At 42.7% G+C, this 15,501-nt stretch overlaps 1 protein-coding gene across 1 annotated transcript; it reads right to left on the bottom strand.

Moving 5' to 3' along the window:
• Positions 1-1,490: 1,490 nt before the first annotated feature.
• Positions 1,491-15,092, bottom strand: atp8b3 (ATPase phospholipid transporting 8B3). The gene is made up of 27 exons (XM_070908298.1): positions 15,044-15,092; positions 14,550-14,641; positions 14,306-14,419; positions 13,818-13,916; positions 13,177-13,238; positions 12,236-12,308; positions 11,880-11,950; positions 11,110-11,201; positions 10,850-11,008; positions 9,733-9,821; positions 9,452-9,645; positions 9,124-9,332; positions 8,577-8,608; positions 8,150-8,306; positions 7,561-7,749; positions 7,287-7,399; positions 6,481-6,648; positions 6,212-6,323; positions 5,998-6,073; positions 5,770-5,893; positions 4,880-5,066; positions 4,496-4,719; positions 4,295-4,378; positions 3,931-4,155; positions 2,499-2,637; positions 2,129-2,259; positions 1,491-1,733 (listed from the first exon to the last, which is right to left on the bottom strand). Exons 1-27 carry the CDS (start codon positions 15,066-15,068, stop codon positions 1,491-1,493), a joined length of 3,483 nt encoding a protein of 1,160 aa, XP_070764399.1. The 5' UTR covers positions 15,069-15,092.
• Positions 15,093-15,501: the final 409 nt, after the last annotated feature.

The raw sequence follows: 15,501 nt of genomic DNA on the forward strand, positions 1-15,501 counted from the left end.
TAAAAATGGCTCCGGTTGGTGGCTTTTGCACAGAGAACTATGCAAACACCTGACCCCCCCAATCTTAATCGTTGCTGCTGGGTCAGAGTGTACAACCCTCAACCCCCACCCCTCCCTTCCCTCAACATTTAGACACTCCCGCTCACACTTTGACCTCATCACCTTTTCCAATCCCCCTCCCTTGAGCCCAGAGTGGGCAGAAAACCCCCCAGTCACTCAGGGTACAGTAGAGAGTGTCTGGGGAGAGAAGCGCACTACAGCGCCGCATGTTTCACCACACTGATGTCGTACAGCTTTACATGAATGCCCCAAACTGCCATTGACATCAAAATGGAGTCCATGTTGATGTTTGCAAGATGATCCTCCCCGCTCATGGCTCCATTATACTACAATGTTAGACTGTCTTTGTCCCCAGCGCCAAGGAAGGGCCACAATCAATGCAAAGACACTTACATTGTACTAACTTAAGTTTACAAAGTCGTCTGGAGATGGTGGCTTATATTGCACTCGGACAGACAGACAGACACACAAACAGACACAGGCACATGCTGGAGAGGGTGAGTCTGCCTTTTGAGAGTGTTTGCTGAAACCAAAGATGAAATCAGAGGTATGACAATCTGGCTACCAAACCTAGAAGACAATGTTCAGCTTTGTGGGCTGCTCTACAGGTCCTGTGATTTACCGGCCATGTGGACATTCCACCTATTGCACTTAAACACACACACACACACACACAGACACACAGACACAGACACAGACACAGACACAGACACAGACACACACACAGACACACAGACACACAGACACACAGACACACAGACACACAGACACAGACACAGACACACACACACACACACACACACACACACACACACACACACACCCTGGTGTAAACTCGAGGGATACACACCCACTCACGACGTCTGGTCAGAAAGCCTCTTTTCCCTCCTCCCACTGCAGAAGCCGGAGAGCCTGTGAAGGACTTTTAGTTTCACTCTAGTTGAGACTTTTGAGAAGGAAAAAAATCTGAGTAATAACTGTTACAGAAAAATAAAAACTTAAAAGGATAATATGGGTAAAATTGCGTGTTTTGAAATAAATTAACAAATAAAACAATTGTAAAACAAAGCAGTGCTGTCGGTTTATTGTGTTTGGTTTGATCTTCAAAGGAAATCCCCTGTGGAAATTTAATTTTCACCACAACAGTCTCAAACAACAAAGATCAGAGATATTCATGCAGAGGAAACGGTCTATGTAAAGACAATAAACAAGATTTATAGGACATTATGTATTTTATACATGACATCATTCATACATTTTGCTTCAGTAGTTATACAAAATGAAAATGAGTGCAGGCTCTACTATGAATTGCCCACAAAAACCTGTTTGAAGTGCAGACATATAATGAATCATCTTTTCAATTCTATGTTGCAGTAACAATCTACATGACATTTTCCCCATGTCAAAACCTTAAATATATCAGTCATTATTCATGAGCCATTTGGTGCATCACTAAAGTCCTTCATGTGAATGTGGCCTTGTGAGTCAGTGGGGTTATTACTTGCGGTCACCTTCTCCTCCACTGGCGGCGCTGTGGTTTGGATGGAGGTCCCTGAGGTGATGAGGCGTCCGGGCCCAGCTCCCTGAGAGAGGGCGTAAGAGGAACGCCGAAGAGATGTTCCTCTTCTCAACTTTGACCTCAGCTCCACTGGCTGAGGGGATGCACTGTGGACCTACATCACAGCCAGGTGAGAGTGACATCAGTGACCATTTACCATTACAACTGTTCATGCTTTTGTTTTTTATAGACATGAAACCTCAATAACTTGGTGAATGGGAAACAACTCAAGTTCCCATCAGAAACCACTTGGATGCATGCTACTAGAGAATTATCACTGACAAAAATACTGGAAATATTACATAACTGGTAGACTTTTTCTCCATGTACAGGAGCTAATGTGCTGTGTGCTTAGTTGTGCAACAATTTTAATGGTTATTTCTTCTACTTACTTACTTACAGGTGAATGAAAAATGTTTTCATTTTCAGTTCTGAACTATTCCTTTGTAAATGTTTCTTACTGTCTCTCTAATTTACCTTTTCTTTTACTTTTTCAGGCAGATGTCTCACCTTGTGTTTGTCACGGATGTTGAGGATGACATTGAGAGCAAGGGCAGTCATTGAGGGCAAGACAGCCGTCCAGGCAGTGAGCAGAGCTGTGAGCCATACAACTGGATCAATGAAGGCCTTATTGGAGGCACCTGATGAAAAGCGCACACACAGAGCAATCAAACCTGTTCACAGGAGTCATGACAGATCATCAGCAACAAACCCATTACATAATCATTAAAATGGACATTTCTTCTCGCGTGTTTGGTTGTATGTTTTTGTCCATAGTTGTTCTGACATCATGTGTCTCAATGTCAATCAAATCCAGCAGTTCCTCCAGTAATGGATGTTGATAAAAAGTCGGCATGCACTGAGATGAGTAGAAGTGTACCAAGAAAGTGATAGTCGCTGGGTGATCTCTTAAACAGGTGGGTGCTGTGGGTGATCCTGGAACAGATGAAGAACAGCCCCAGAGAGACACACACAGCCGCTATATTGAACTTCGTCCAGTATTTGGTCACCAGCACAATCTGAGAGACGAACAGAAACACTATAATCAGAGGAGAAAGGTACATCTGGATATACAGTACAGCAGCTATCCGTGAAAATATCTGCTTTAGAAATAAGATGCAATTGAACAAGGTCACTGTTTTTTTTTTTCATTGTTTTTTCAACATTGTCTTTATTGGTTTTGTAACATAATGCAATAATGTACGAAAATACAATCACATAGTTGCCAGATGAGCCCATTTTTTAATTTTGTTTAAATAAGCCTGGAAGTTCTGCTTCATGTAAAATTAAAGTGACTGCACAATGTGGATTTCGCAATGTGCACAATACATGTGGACTTTACTGTGTTGGTGAATCTCTCTATAGGCATTTAACAGTTTCCCCAGCCAACTGTGAAAACCATCAGAACACAACAAGGGTAAATATTACATCCGAACAAACAAAAGACAAGCAGAGGAGCACTGAACCACACAGAACAGAATAGAATAGAACAGAACCGAACAGAACAGAGCAGAATACCACAGAATTTAACAGAATAGAATATAACAGAACTTAGGGAATAGAATAGACAGAATAGAACCAAACACAATGGAATAGAATGACAGAAAAGAACAGAACAGAATAGAAATGATAGAATAGAATAAAACTAAACAGAACACAACTTTATTGCTCACCAGGGTGGAAATTGGCCCATATGGCACTTCATTACAACATGAACACACAGTACACAACAACAACACTGATAGTATGAACAGTCCAAATGACACCTTAAGACAGGGAGACATGTTCTTTGTTACCACAGAATTTAAAGAACAGGGGATGTGAAGGTGTGATACCCTCTGTTCCCAAAGAGTCCCCAACTGGCCCTGATTGGTTTACTGGCCACCACATTGACAAACTTCATCAGCTTGCTCCTGTATTTACTGCTCAGGGCGCCAAACCATGCTGTGATATTGTTTGACAGAACACTTTGGTTTGGAGTTCAACCAAAGAACAAACATAATTTGCTTCACTCTTGGCTACTGCAGCTGCACTTTTGAATATGATAAATAAAGTGTAGAGTTACTAGAAAATGTTACAGTTGTCCACAGATAATATTTTGGTGTGTATATAATTACACAGGATCATCTTGTGTTTTGCCACATTTTGATGTAATCTGGAGTAATAATTGTGCTAGAGGGTGCAATATGTTTTGATTATGTATCAATAATAATTTCTAACTTTTCTCTTCCGTTTCCTCTACATTACATTTTTTCACTTGTGATTACAAGTTTCCACAGTTCACTTGCATCTATGAAAAGTGTGATCCTTACCTCAATGGTGGCAGTGAACGTGGCTGCCATGGCGACAGTGACTGCCATGGTCTGGTAGTCAAAGGCGGTGTTGTAGTAGACTCCAAACGGGATGAAGAAGAGGACAAGAGATGAGTAGACGGCATGCAGGAGCGACAAGGACAGCATCAGAGGGTTGGAGAGCTCCTGTCTCTGTCCAGACTTGTACAGCTCTGGCCATTTCAGGCTGCTCTCTGCACTCACGTCCTACAACACAAAGATGAAGCACTGTGACTCAAGACTTCAATATTTTATTGTAAAAATGAACTGACGCGAGCACTGATGATGACATTTCAAAATGTGATTACTGAGTTCAGAAAAACATCCATCTCTTAAACTGTCTCACCTGTTCAAAGAAGGCCACACACATAACTGGGGACGCTGTGTATAAGACAGTGTAGAGAGCAATGAACCATGTCTCATACAGGGACTGCAGGAGAGAAATAGACAGTGGAATAAATGCAGTATGTTTTATCCATGTTCAACTTGAGCTTATTATGTGACTTTAAGTCTTTATGTCATTGAATATCATCCATGTATGTCTAACCTGAGCACTGAAGCCATTGACGAAACCAAACCATACATGCACGAGAGCAAATCCACAGGTCTTAAACAGGAAGTAGCGCAAGAAGAGGGAAATGCGCCTGTAGGACCAGCGCCCATGGACCAGTAGCAGCCTTTGCAGAAATCTGAACTGGGACAATGCAAAGTCTGCGTTCTGCACTGCCTGACCTCCCTCCACTCCTGCTATTCCCACACCAACATGAGAAGCTGGTGATGGGGAAGGATAACAGTAAGAAAAGACACAGATCGAAGAAAATGTAAAAACATGAGAACAGAAAGAAGACTACACTGATTAGTAGGTTTAGTCTACAGTTTTGAACTACAAACACACATGTTCTCTGTCGTCTTTTCATTCAACCTGACTTACTCTTGATCATGTTTACATCATTGGCACCGTCCCCAATAGACATGGTGATTGAGCTGGTGTGTTTCCTGACCAACGTGACGATGTCAGCCTTCTGTCCAGGCGTAACACGACAGCACAGCACAGATTGACACTGTTCTGCCAGCGTCATGAACGTGGCCCCCCATTCTGGTCTCTGGTCAAACTCTGCCTGAAGTACAACACCATCAAACAGCTCAGTTTAGGCTATATTTATATAAAATGGTCCTACCTTCTCATGGACCTTTAGAGGAATTTTCACCTCTGCTTTTAGGTGTCAGATAGTCTCTGTTGATAGCTTGTTTTAAAGCATTTTAGTTCTTCTAGTATATGTTTTTAAGGCTGCTGTGTCAGTGTTTTTATAGTGACAATGGGTCAGATGGGTCAGATCTTACCGCGCGTAATATGAAGGGGGTATGTAATGTAATGGGTCATTTGTAGAGACAAACCCAAACTGACACCCGACTCTGCAGTTCCCCTCTACGGAGTGTTTCAGCTCATTTTTTGGTTTTACGGCATGCAACTTTGCTTTAGTCTCACCACCGTCATCGGCTCTGTTTTCAGGTGCAGCAGGTAGCTGCTTTCAGGGGAAAGGCTGTAAAACCCACTGTACACTACCTGCTCAGTACCAAACTATGTGGGGAAAAATATGAATTATTGCAGGTTTAAGGAAAAACCTCCAACAAATTACACTTTGTGACTAATACCCAAATACAATGTAAACAGTAGTAGAGCCTTGCATTTTGCCTGTCCTATCCCAACATAAACAACACAGTGTTTCATGGTACAGAGTAATTTGCAAACTATATGACAACAGCTCTTCGGTCATTTGAAAAATATATGAGTAACCTATTTCCTGTATGTCCAGTGTTTACCAGCTCAGGTCCAGTGAGGACCACAGCAGTCTTTGCTCCAGCCGTCTCCTTGTCTGCAGCCCACAGCTCTGTCTGTCTGGCCTTGAAGAAACTGACCCCTGGGTCTGGGGACTGGAGTATCTGTCTGCAGGGGCAAACACACAAAGATCAATGAGAGGGTGTGAGTGTGTGCATCTGTGTGTGTGTGTGTGTGTGTGTGTGTGTTTGTGTATTTTTATCATTGCTAACCTCAGCTCCTGCCATTCCAGTAACCTGGTATCAGGATCCAGTAGTTTGCAAGAATATCCAATATTCACTGCAGTCTCTACAGGGACGAAGACAGAGTGAGCAGGAAAGACAGAGGGAGAGACAGAAACCACAGTGAGACTTTATTTTCACGTGGCTACAGCACAGCATTCAAAATGGTGCCATTCCTACCTTCTGCTACAGTATGTCACAATACCTTTTTTGTCCCCAGTCAGTACCCATACTTTAATCCCAGCCTGTTGAAGCAGAGCAATAGTCTCAGGAACGCCCTCCTGAAGCCGGTCCTCTATTGCTGTCACCCCCAGAAGCTACAAAACATTAAAGTTAAAATTTGCTTTAAAGGGCAGAAACCATCTGTACTGTGTGTATATCTGTATTGATCATGCTGTGTCAATGATCAGCTATACCACTTTAAATGGAGAACTCACAATAAACATGTAAAAATCACATTGAGGAAGAGCCCACCTGCAGCTCTCTCTCCATCTGATCATATAGCTTTTCCAGCTGTGCATCGCGGTCACAGGTCGCCATGGCAGCAGACTGGGCCAGAGTTTTACTCCATTGCTCCCATAATGCCTCAGGAACAGATCGAACCGCAACACACAAAGTCCTCAGACAGGCCTGGGCAAACAACTGACAGAAGAGAAGTTAACACGTTATTTGATAGGCTGCACAATATTTACTGAGTGATCTTTCAGGCAGGATTGACAAATTGACGAATTGACGAAGAAAACATGAGATAAACACTTCAGTCTTGGCAGGCATGCCTCAACTATGATCTCTAAACTCTATTGAGCAATGTCGATCTGTTGGTCTCCACCACTTTGGTCCGGAATCACTGAACCAGAGGATGAATCATATTGACTTTGGTGATCCCGATTTTTCCTCTAGCGCCACCATGAGGTTCACATTTGTGTTTGTGAAATGTCTTGATGGATCGCCATGAAATTTGGCACGCTAATGTCCCCCTGACTATGAATTCTAATAACTTGCCCGACTTTTCAGCTTCACCATCAGGTCAAAAGTTAAATTTGTTCAATACTTTAGTTTATGATCAAACACCTGGAAAACTAATGACATTCCTACCAGCCTCAGCTGTTTGTTTTTATTAACATGCTAACACACTAAGCTAAGGTGGTGAACATGGTAATCATTATACCTGCTTAGCATCAGCATGTTAGCATTGCCATTGTCATGTCTGCTTTTAGTTCAAAGCACCCTGTAAATAGTAGGCTCAATAACAGCACACTATTACTATAATGGTTCATCACCTCCAAGGCGTCTTCAATCCTTTTTTGATATGGACGGTCCTTCTGCAGTCTCTCCAGGATCACTATATCCGCCCCTTTACAGTACAGCTTTAACCCACGCTCCGGGTCCCTTACTGAAAAGAAAAACAAGACCAATAGATCATTTATCCAGAAAAGAAGTTGACATGGGAGAACTCAGCATATGTGCAAAAAGAGTGAGGTGAGCGCAACAGATTACAAGTGATTGGAGGATTGGAGATATGTTGTTAGTGTGTATTTAGAGGGCTACTCTCACCCAGTACAGACATGCGTCTCCTCTTGCTGGTAAAGTCCAGCAGTGCCAGCAGCTGATATTGACGAATGACACCCAGCTCAGAGACAATGATTAAGTCTCTCGTCCTGGAAAGAAAGACCCAGCCCAGCTCCCTGGCTGCACCAACAAGAGCTTCCTCATCTGGGGACGCAGCCTGGTAAACTGGAGCCTCTGGAGGAATGAAGTCAACACATAAGGTGGAGGTAAACATGTTGTCCTCCAGGAATGGAGGTCAGTCGGGCCAGTAAATAACTTTATCCATACATGTTATATCAGATTCAGACCAGTGATTTAGGAAAAAAAACTGAGAACCTTTCAAGTTTTGTCAACATTACAGAAGTTGTGTCTGAACCTTTAATTGTAGCACGCCCATCAGGTCAATTAGTGTAATACAAAAACACAGTGGAAACAAATCAATCAAATGAATCAAACACTGAGATTTCATCACAAACAAACCAGTGTAGTCTGAGGTATAACCAGAGGTTCAACACGTTTATCAGACGGAGGATGAGAACTGAACTACAGAAAATACAGATACTCTCACATAAAGACACACACACAGAGACACAACCTTCCTTCCACTCTGCCATCACAGTGTGACATAAAGACAGTGCTGTGAGGAACTGTCTGCTGAGTGGACACTGCTGTCCTCTGAGCTTGTTCACCAGGCTGGGAGCCGACATGAACAGACCACCTCGGGAGAACTGATTCCAGCTTAAGTCCATGGGCTGCACATGAACAGGGACAAAGATGGCACACTAAGCGTTACGGTGCATTGGCATTATACACCATTGAAACTGTGGTTAACATGAAGAGAGTCTAATGCTGTTGGCAGGAGAAATTACAACAAAAAAAAACAGGCACATAGAGGAGGAAAGATAAACAATGAAGGAAGATTAGAGAATACCTTTGAATTAGGTTGGAAACATACAAGGAAGAGGTGAAGAAAAAACAAAATACACTTCAAAGATGCAGATTTGAGTGTAATTATTTGGTACCTCTGTGTCCTCTGCCCTGACTGATGCATCACCTGTGAAAGTAGAGAAATAATTATATTTAATGACTTGCAAAGAGCATTTGAAATGGGGGAAAAGTACATGATTAGAATACGCAGAAAGAGAGAGAAAGCAGACATGTGGGCTGAACCAGGAAGTGGCTCAGACATACAACATATGGTTGATGTGATTCTGACAAGGTTTCAATTACAGCTCGTCTTCAGTGGGCAGAGTCGGTGTTAAATATTTAGTAGATGGTCTCGTGGCTGTTGGATATGAGCATGTTAAGTGTCTCCTGCTGTCTCTCTCTTGAGGAATGAGTTTCAAGGTTTATGTGAAGTCGCCTCCCTAGAGGGATCTCTGTTCCACTGTAAGCCAGCGAGGAAACATTGCTCTCTCTGGTCATTATCAAACTCTCACAAGGCAATTTCAATTTGTTGGACTGGGCAGAGGGTGAGGTTGTTCAAAAGTCTGTCAGTGGTTGGAATTTAAATTTCTAGTTCCCCATGCAGCATGAGGTCAGATAAAGATATGTATTGTTTATTGTTACCATAGATCTCTCCAGCTATACAGCATTGTCTGAAGAGCAGACGGTTCTGGGTTAGTGTCCCAGTTTTGTCACTCAGCAGGTATCCCACTTGGCCGAGCTCTTCACTCAGTGAGGTATTCCTGGCCTGGGCCGGTCTGTCTGCCTGCTGCCAATACATCTCCCTATCCCAGCCAATGAACAGGCTGTGGACTGTGTGGATCAGCTCAAACCTATGGACACACACACATGGAGGACACATACACAGTAAGACAGTGTGCACACAAACACAGCTGTATTTCCACCTTCCTGCCTTCTCTCAATTGAGTGCAGTATTGTAGATGGAACTGACGTGATGTAGAGAGCTATGGGCATGGCCGGGCTGAGCAGGATGATGTAGCTCCAGAAGATGAGGAACCCTGTGTAGACGGGATTGCCGTTAACCACCAGAGGAGTCAGAACCCCGGTGTGGCTCATGACCCAACTCGAAAACACGCCGCTGCCGATGGCAAGAAGGAGAGCTGCCAGCAGCACGGACAGGATGATCTAGAGATCCAGAATATAGACACACAGTTTATAGTAACTCTGCAAGATGCCTCATGCTTGTCATCCCCCTGCCCTTTACCCACTCACCCCGATCACCACTCTGTTGAAAACTTTTTCCGTTTGAGTCATTTTCACTCTCAGTTTCCCGCAGTTCCTCAGGATCTTAGTGTCCGCGCCTGGCACAGAACAGACAACTATTAAATGCTATCACTGTGGCGGCCTTGCTGAGCAAGTTGGAAGTCTATCCTGCAGCCAGAGGGTGAAAGTTCAAGCCCTCGTGTCAGCAAGTATCTGCTGACGTGCCCTTGAGCAGGATGCTGAATCCCTACTAGTTCCGGGGGTGTCTGACCCCGCTGCCGAGAGGTCAACGGGAAGAGAGAATTTCCCTTGCAGGGATCAATAAAGTATCACATTATGTTTTCCAGTGATGCTGTCTCATTCTCACATAGACTGCTGAAGAACGCTGTGTAAAAATGACAAATACTGAGAATGTGTATCTGTAAAATGTGTAATATCTTCAAACTGGTGGAGGACAGAAACTGATCCCAACTTTGTCTTACAAAAATATGTCAACCTTGATCATGCGTGATTCAAAGTAGGCTGTGTCAAGTGTGTGTCAGGTGGGTTAGAGTTATAATCAGGCTGAACTGGGGTCACACAGATAGACAGTCTCTGATGAATGGTATAAATCCCATCTCTGGAAGAATTTGATCTATTGATCTGCTTCACCAGAACTGAAAGGGTCATAGCAGTGAGATCCATGACACCTCTGCCTGGTCCAGTAATATCCGATCAATGATCACTTAGAAGACGCGGGAGGAGCCTGTAATCTGCCTGACTTTAACAGACCCACATTTAAGACACAGCTGCAAGAGTTAAGTACTGTCCATAATTAGCAGTATAATGTATTCCACATAATAAAATTTGTCATTGAAACAAGTGGAGGCCACAGTAGAAGGTGAAATGAGGATAGGTGGCCTGGACACAAAAACATTCTGCAATAGTTTGATCTCTATGGGGCATAGAGCCACATATCAGGGCCTCTCTTCTTCCTGTTTGCCTGAATGTCATTGTTAGACTCAACAGCCCAGTCTGACAGTAGCTAGAGTACCCATTTTATGAACAATAACAATATCATCCTACTCCTCGCTAACATTATTCGACAGAAATCTTTTCTAAACTGAATAAATTTGTGTACATGTACCAGTGTATATGGTCAAGCCATAGGCAAACTCTGTGTTGCGTAGGACTGTTCCCCTCAGGAGGATGTGCTCGTTGTCCAGCAGATCACACTCTCCTCGCCAGTGCAACTGGCCTCTGAAGTTGTACAGACGATTGTTGGGCTCCTCACAGAGCACCACACCTGTAAAATGAAATGTTACATTTGCTCTCACTTAGGACGAGTATGCAGCTCTGTTACAAGATTACTTGGGTATTTTTTCTTAATAGAAAACATTTATTCACCATCAAAGGTAGCGAGCGTCTCCTCTGAGGGGTGAGAGGTCAGCTCATTGTGGGTAGCACTGAGCGCCTGCCGGTACTTGAGGTTAGTCTCTCTGTATGAAGAAAAGACCACATTTACAAGTTATATCAACACTAAACAATTGATCCATTCATGAGAAAAAATAATGAGAAGTCAAGGCAGTGTGCAGTTGGTATGCATATAGAGAGTTATGCAATCTTTCTCAAACATACTCATTAAGAGGTCTTTACTCTGCAATAAACCACGAGGCACTTTCTCCTTTCTAACTGGTTCTAACTGGTTTTAAACTGGTAACAAAAGACAGGGTCACATTGTGCTGATCCCAGCTATACCTTGTCTGACCCAAAATGTGTCGTATACCTTTTACCCTTTTATGAGCTGCCACAAAGCCTTGAATGTGCAGGCACGGCCCCCCTGGGTGTCCCAGATTTTAGAACTTTAAAGGTGACCAGGTTTTTGCTGTCAAGGCCCCATGGCTACAGAACCTCCTGAAGAGCTTGAGCCTCTAAAATCAATATCATCTCTAAAATCAATGTTAAAACTTCCTATTAATGCTATTATTTTTACTATTATACATACTACATTCCTAATTTTTGTGTTGTTGTACCTAATCGTTTTATTTGCACTACTACTATTACTAGTATAATCATGATAAAGTTAATACATGCAAACATGTATATGTTGAAATAAATGAACAGAATGAAGTATCAGAATGAGACAAGATATTAATTACGCTGACTGTGTTTCTTACCCATCAATATCCGCTGTCTCCACATAACACAGACTGTGAGGCTCTGAACTACACAGGAGGAGAAGGTCAGCCTGGGAATAAAGAGAGAACATAATAAAAGAGAGAGGGCTCAGTGGAAAGTTACTGGAAATACAAATAGAGCTACGGAGCATTTATTCAAATATCTCAAACTTTAGCTGCTGCGTGCTGATATGCTGAAATTTTCCACAAAAATATATATATGCTACATTATTACAGCCATCTATGGGATAGATTAACTAGTAATTAATGCAATCTTATTCTACTTGCGCAACAATGATAACTCAGACAGTGTTTTCTATACTGCTGTTCTGTGTTTTATAAATTGAGACTCTCACAGGGATGACTTGGTCTTTGTGGATCCGCAGCACATCTCCCACACACACGTCCTTCCACTGTGCTGCGCTGAAACTGAGACAGAGGACAAACAAGGTGTGAACGTATGGATAAAAATAATCATTGGCTTTCACATCCTGAAATTTCATGTAATTTGCTGGTCACAAACATATAAATATGGTCCTAAATATGCAATCCCATATATACAAACACAACAACTTTGTTTTTCATATATCAATAAATTTTTTTGTTTTACTAGATTTCAGATCAAAGACATAATCGGTAATCCACATCCCAACAAAAGCCAATATCAAATTTTAAAATACAGGACTGGAATTTTCCATAATTATCAATACACAGGCTTACTACACACTACACAACAACTACTTCTACATTATTAATGCTGTGAAAAGTTTGTTTTCATCAAAAGCAAGATCACAACAGGGCTCACTTATGATGAGTTCAGGAACACAGAAATACTTACTTTCCATCTATAAGTAAACTCTTTATATATGTGACTATACCAGTGGTTTACAGTATAGAAAAACATGTCTCAGCGGGCCATTCACTAAAATGATATCTGTTAGCGCTAAAAAACAATGCACTATTCATTTTTCTTTCCTGAATTTCTCATGCAGTTACCACACTTTGGGGGGTAGAGTACAAATTATTTTTTCAAGTTGTCTATTACTCCACAGGGGAAAGCGAATCATCTGGATTGTAGTCCTGGAAACAGACTGAAGCAAAAATATCTCTGAAGATAGAAGATGTCATCAGGAGTTCGGTCATAGTTTTTGTCTACCGGAAAATGCCCTGCTGTAACCCACAAAGGGACCATTTAGGGATTCACTAATTTACACTTCATTAGAGCTTCATTAGAGGACTGTTTCGAACTGGAACTGCACTGAGTCCTGAGAGAATAACCCACTGTCTTTGTCCTCACCTCTGGGAGATGAGTACATCACAGGGTCGGGAGTTAATCTTAGAGTCACTGCATCTCCTTGCCTGGACCAGAGATGGAGAGAGTGAGAGAGACGGACCGAAAACGAGAATGAGAGAGGAGAAAGAGATAGATTGAGAAGCGTGACAAGGATGGAGAAAAAGAGTGATGGACAGGGAGCGTGTGAGAGGGAGTGAGGGTGGCCATGAGAGGTTGAACAGGAGAAAGGAGAAAGGAGAAACGCCATTACGGGGCTCTACAGTGACACCAGCTGGGAGATTTACACCCTCCACTAAATGATTAGTCAATAGAGAGGGGTCAAGCAAGCGTTTCACCCAGAGCTGTTAACGACCGTAACTCAGTGATGCACTTAACCAGAGAATTCTCCATGCAAAACACCACGCCTGCATTTAAAAGGAAAAGCTTTAATGATAGGAGAGAAAATTAATGCTACTGGGATGACTGGTTTTGTCAGTGAGGAGAGGACAAGGAGTCAATGAGGACAATGAAGGAGAGGAAAGAGTGCGAACATGCTTAAGTGCCAGGTGCATAAATGCATGCGTGAGGCCGGTCGTATATATTTGTGTTTAAGCATTTGTGTGAGCGGGTGCATTCATCGCTGAGGGATACCCCCCCCCCCTCACCATGTCGTTGGCAATGTCTTTCAGGCCTCTCACAGAGAGTACGGTGAGCAGCGGGATGATGGTGATGTACCATGGGATGGATGAGATGGCAGGGACACACTGGAAACCACATGCAAGCATGGATACACACAGAAGGAAAAAGAAACAGAGTCACACATACTGTGTAAACCACACGCACACACATGAAGCACTTCTACAAGTAATAACTACACTAAAAAACTAAACAGTCAAAAGCTCTGGGTTTCTTCTACCCAAGGCGGTAACTGAGTTTATGTAAGGCGTGTCGCCGGATAGGCAACTTTTGCTTGTCAACCCTCCTTTACATACAGAAAAAAAAGAAAATAATATTTATATCCTGATAAAGTTGTATTTGTTTTGCTCTCCCAGACAGCTACATCTCTTTGGATATTGCAATCATGATACAGTAAAAACTGAAGCTGAGCCTGTAAAAGAAAGAGTGAGAAAGAACAGCAGAGCTTTCATCTGACCTGCAACACCACCATGAGGAGGAAGTAGAGATTGGCCACTCGCTGGAACTGTTCAAACAGTGTCAGGGGCAGGAAGGTCAGGGGGGAGTACTTGTGGCTGCGCACCACATTGTCCTGGCAACCGAGAGGGAGAGAGAGAGACACATACGTATCAACACATTAGTGTGTTTCCCAATGCATCAGCATGCCAACAGGTGTTAGGTTGCCATGGGGAGGGAAGACAGCACATGCGTGACTGACTCACCATGTATCGGCCCCAGCGGAAGCACAGAAAGGATTTCTTCTGTTTGTGTTTGTGGTAGAGCCGGCTGTTTGCCCTCACCTCCCATGTGAGGCCTGCTAGACACACAGAGACCATTCACATGCAATGATTTAATGTATCATTTACATCAGCAGACAACAGATGGATGTGTGTGCATGCTTCTGTGAATGTGTGTTAATATGCAAGTACTGCTGTTATATCACAAAGGGGTTCTTTGCAGAGCCTCAAGAAGGCAAAAATGACTCGAATACCATCTACTGAAGAAACACGATCCCTTATAGAAAAAACTTTCAATCTAGATAAAAGATCATATGCAGGCTGCTACGTTAATGGACATGAATGTTCACTCCACTCGCCTCTGAATGTTCTAAGTAAACACAGAGAGTAATAAATAAAGATAATAATAAATAATAATAATTAAGAGACAGTGAGGAGCAGGTGAAGAAAAATAAAGGATGAGATCAAAAGAGACATACCAGATTCAACACTTTCCTTGGCCATGACGCTGAGGAGACTCAGAAGTTTGTAGACTCTGGTTGTGCTATATGAAGGAGACAACAGAGTGAAATGGCCGCTTATGTCTCCTGCTAAGACACATTTATCAGTCTTGTAACTCATTACACTGCCTTACCATTCTAACCTCCACCATAGCACAATAGGTAAAAGGTTGTAAATCACTGCTGCTGATCTAAATAGACTCCCCTGCCAGTTGTAGCTCTCCAAACCTCACCCATCCTCTATTAACCACTTTATATAATATAAATAAAATGCGACTAAGGTGAATTGAAGGCTTGTTTTGCGTGTGATGAAACACTGAGAAATTTACCAACTCTTCTGGCTGAATCTCTGCTGGAAGCTGCATGAGCAATCCTGGAGAGAGAGAACCAAGGCTGCTCAGATCCAACCATCTGTATCAAACCTGCAAGGATTAATG

The sequence above is a fragment of the Enoplosus armatus genome, chromosome 7, assembly GCF_043641665.1.
Source record: "Enoplosus armatus isolate fEnoArm2 chromosome 7, fEnoArm2.hap1, whole genome shotgun sequence".
Classification (NCBI taxonomy): Eukaryota; Metazoa; Chordata; class Actinopteri; order Centrarchiformes; family Enoplosidae; genus Enoplosus; species Enoplosus armatus.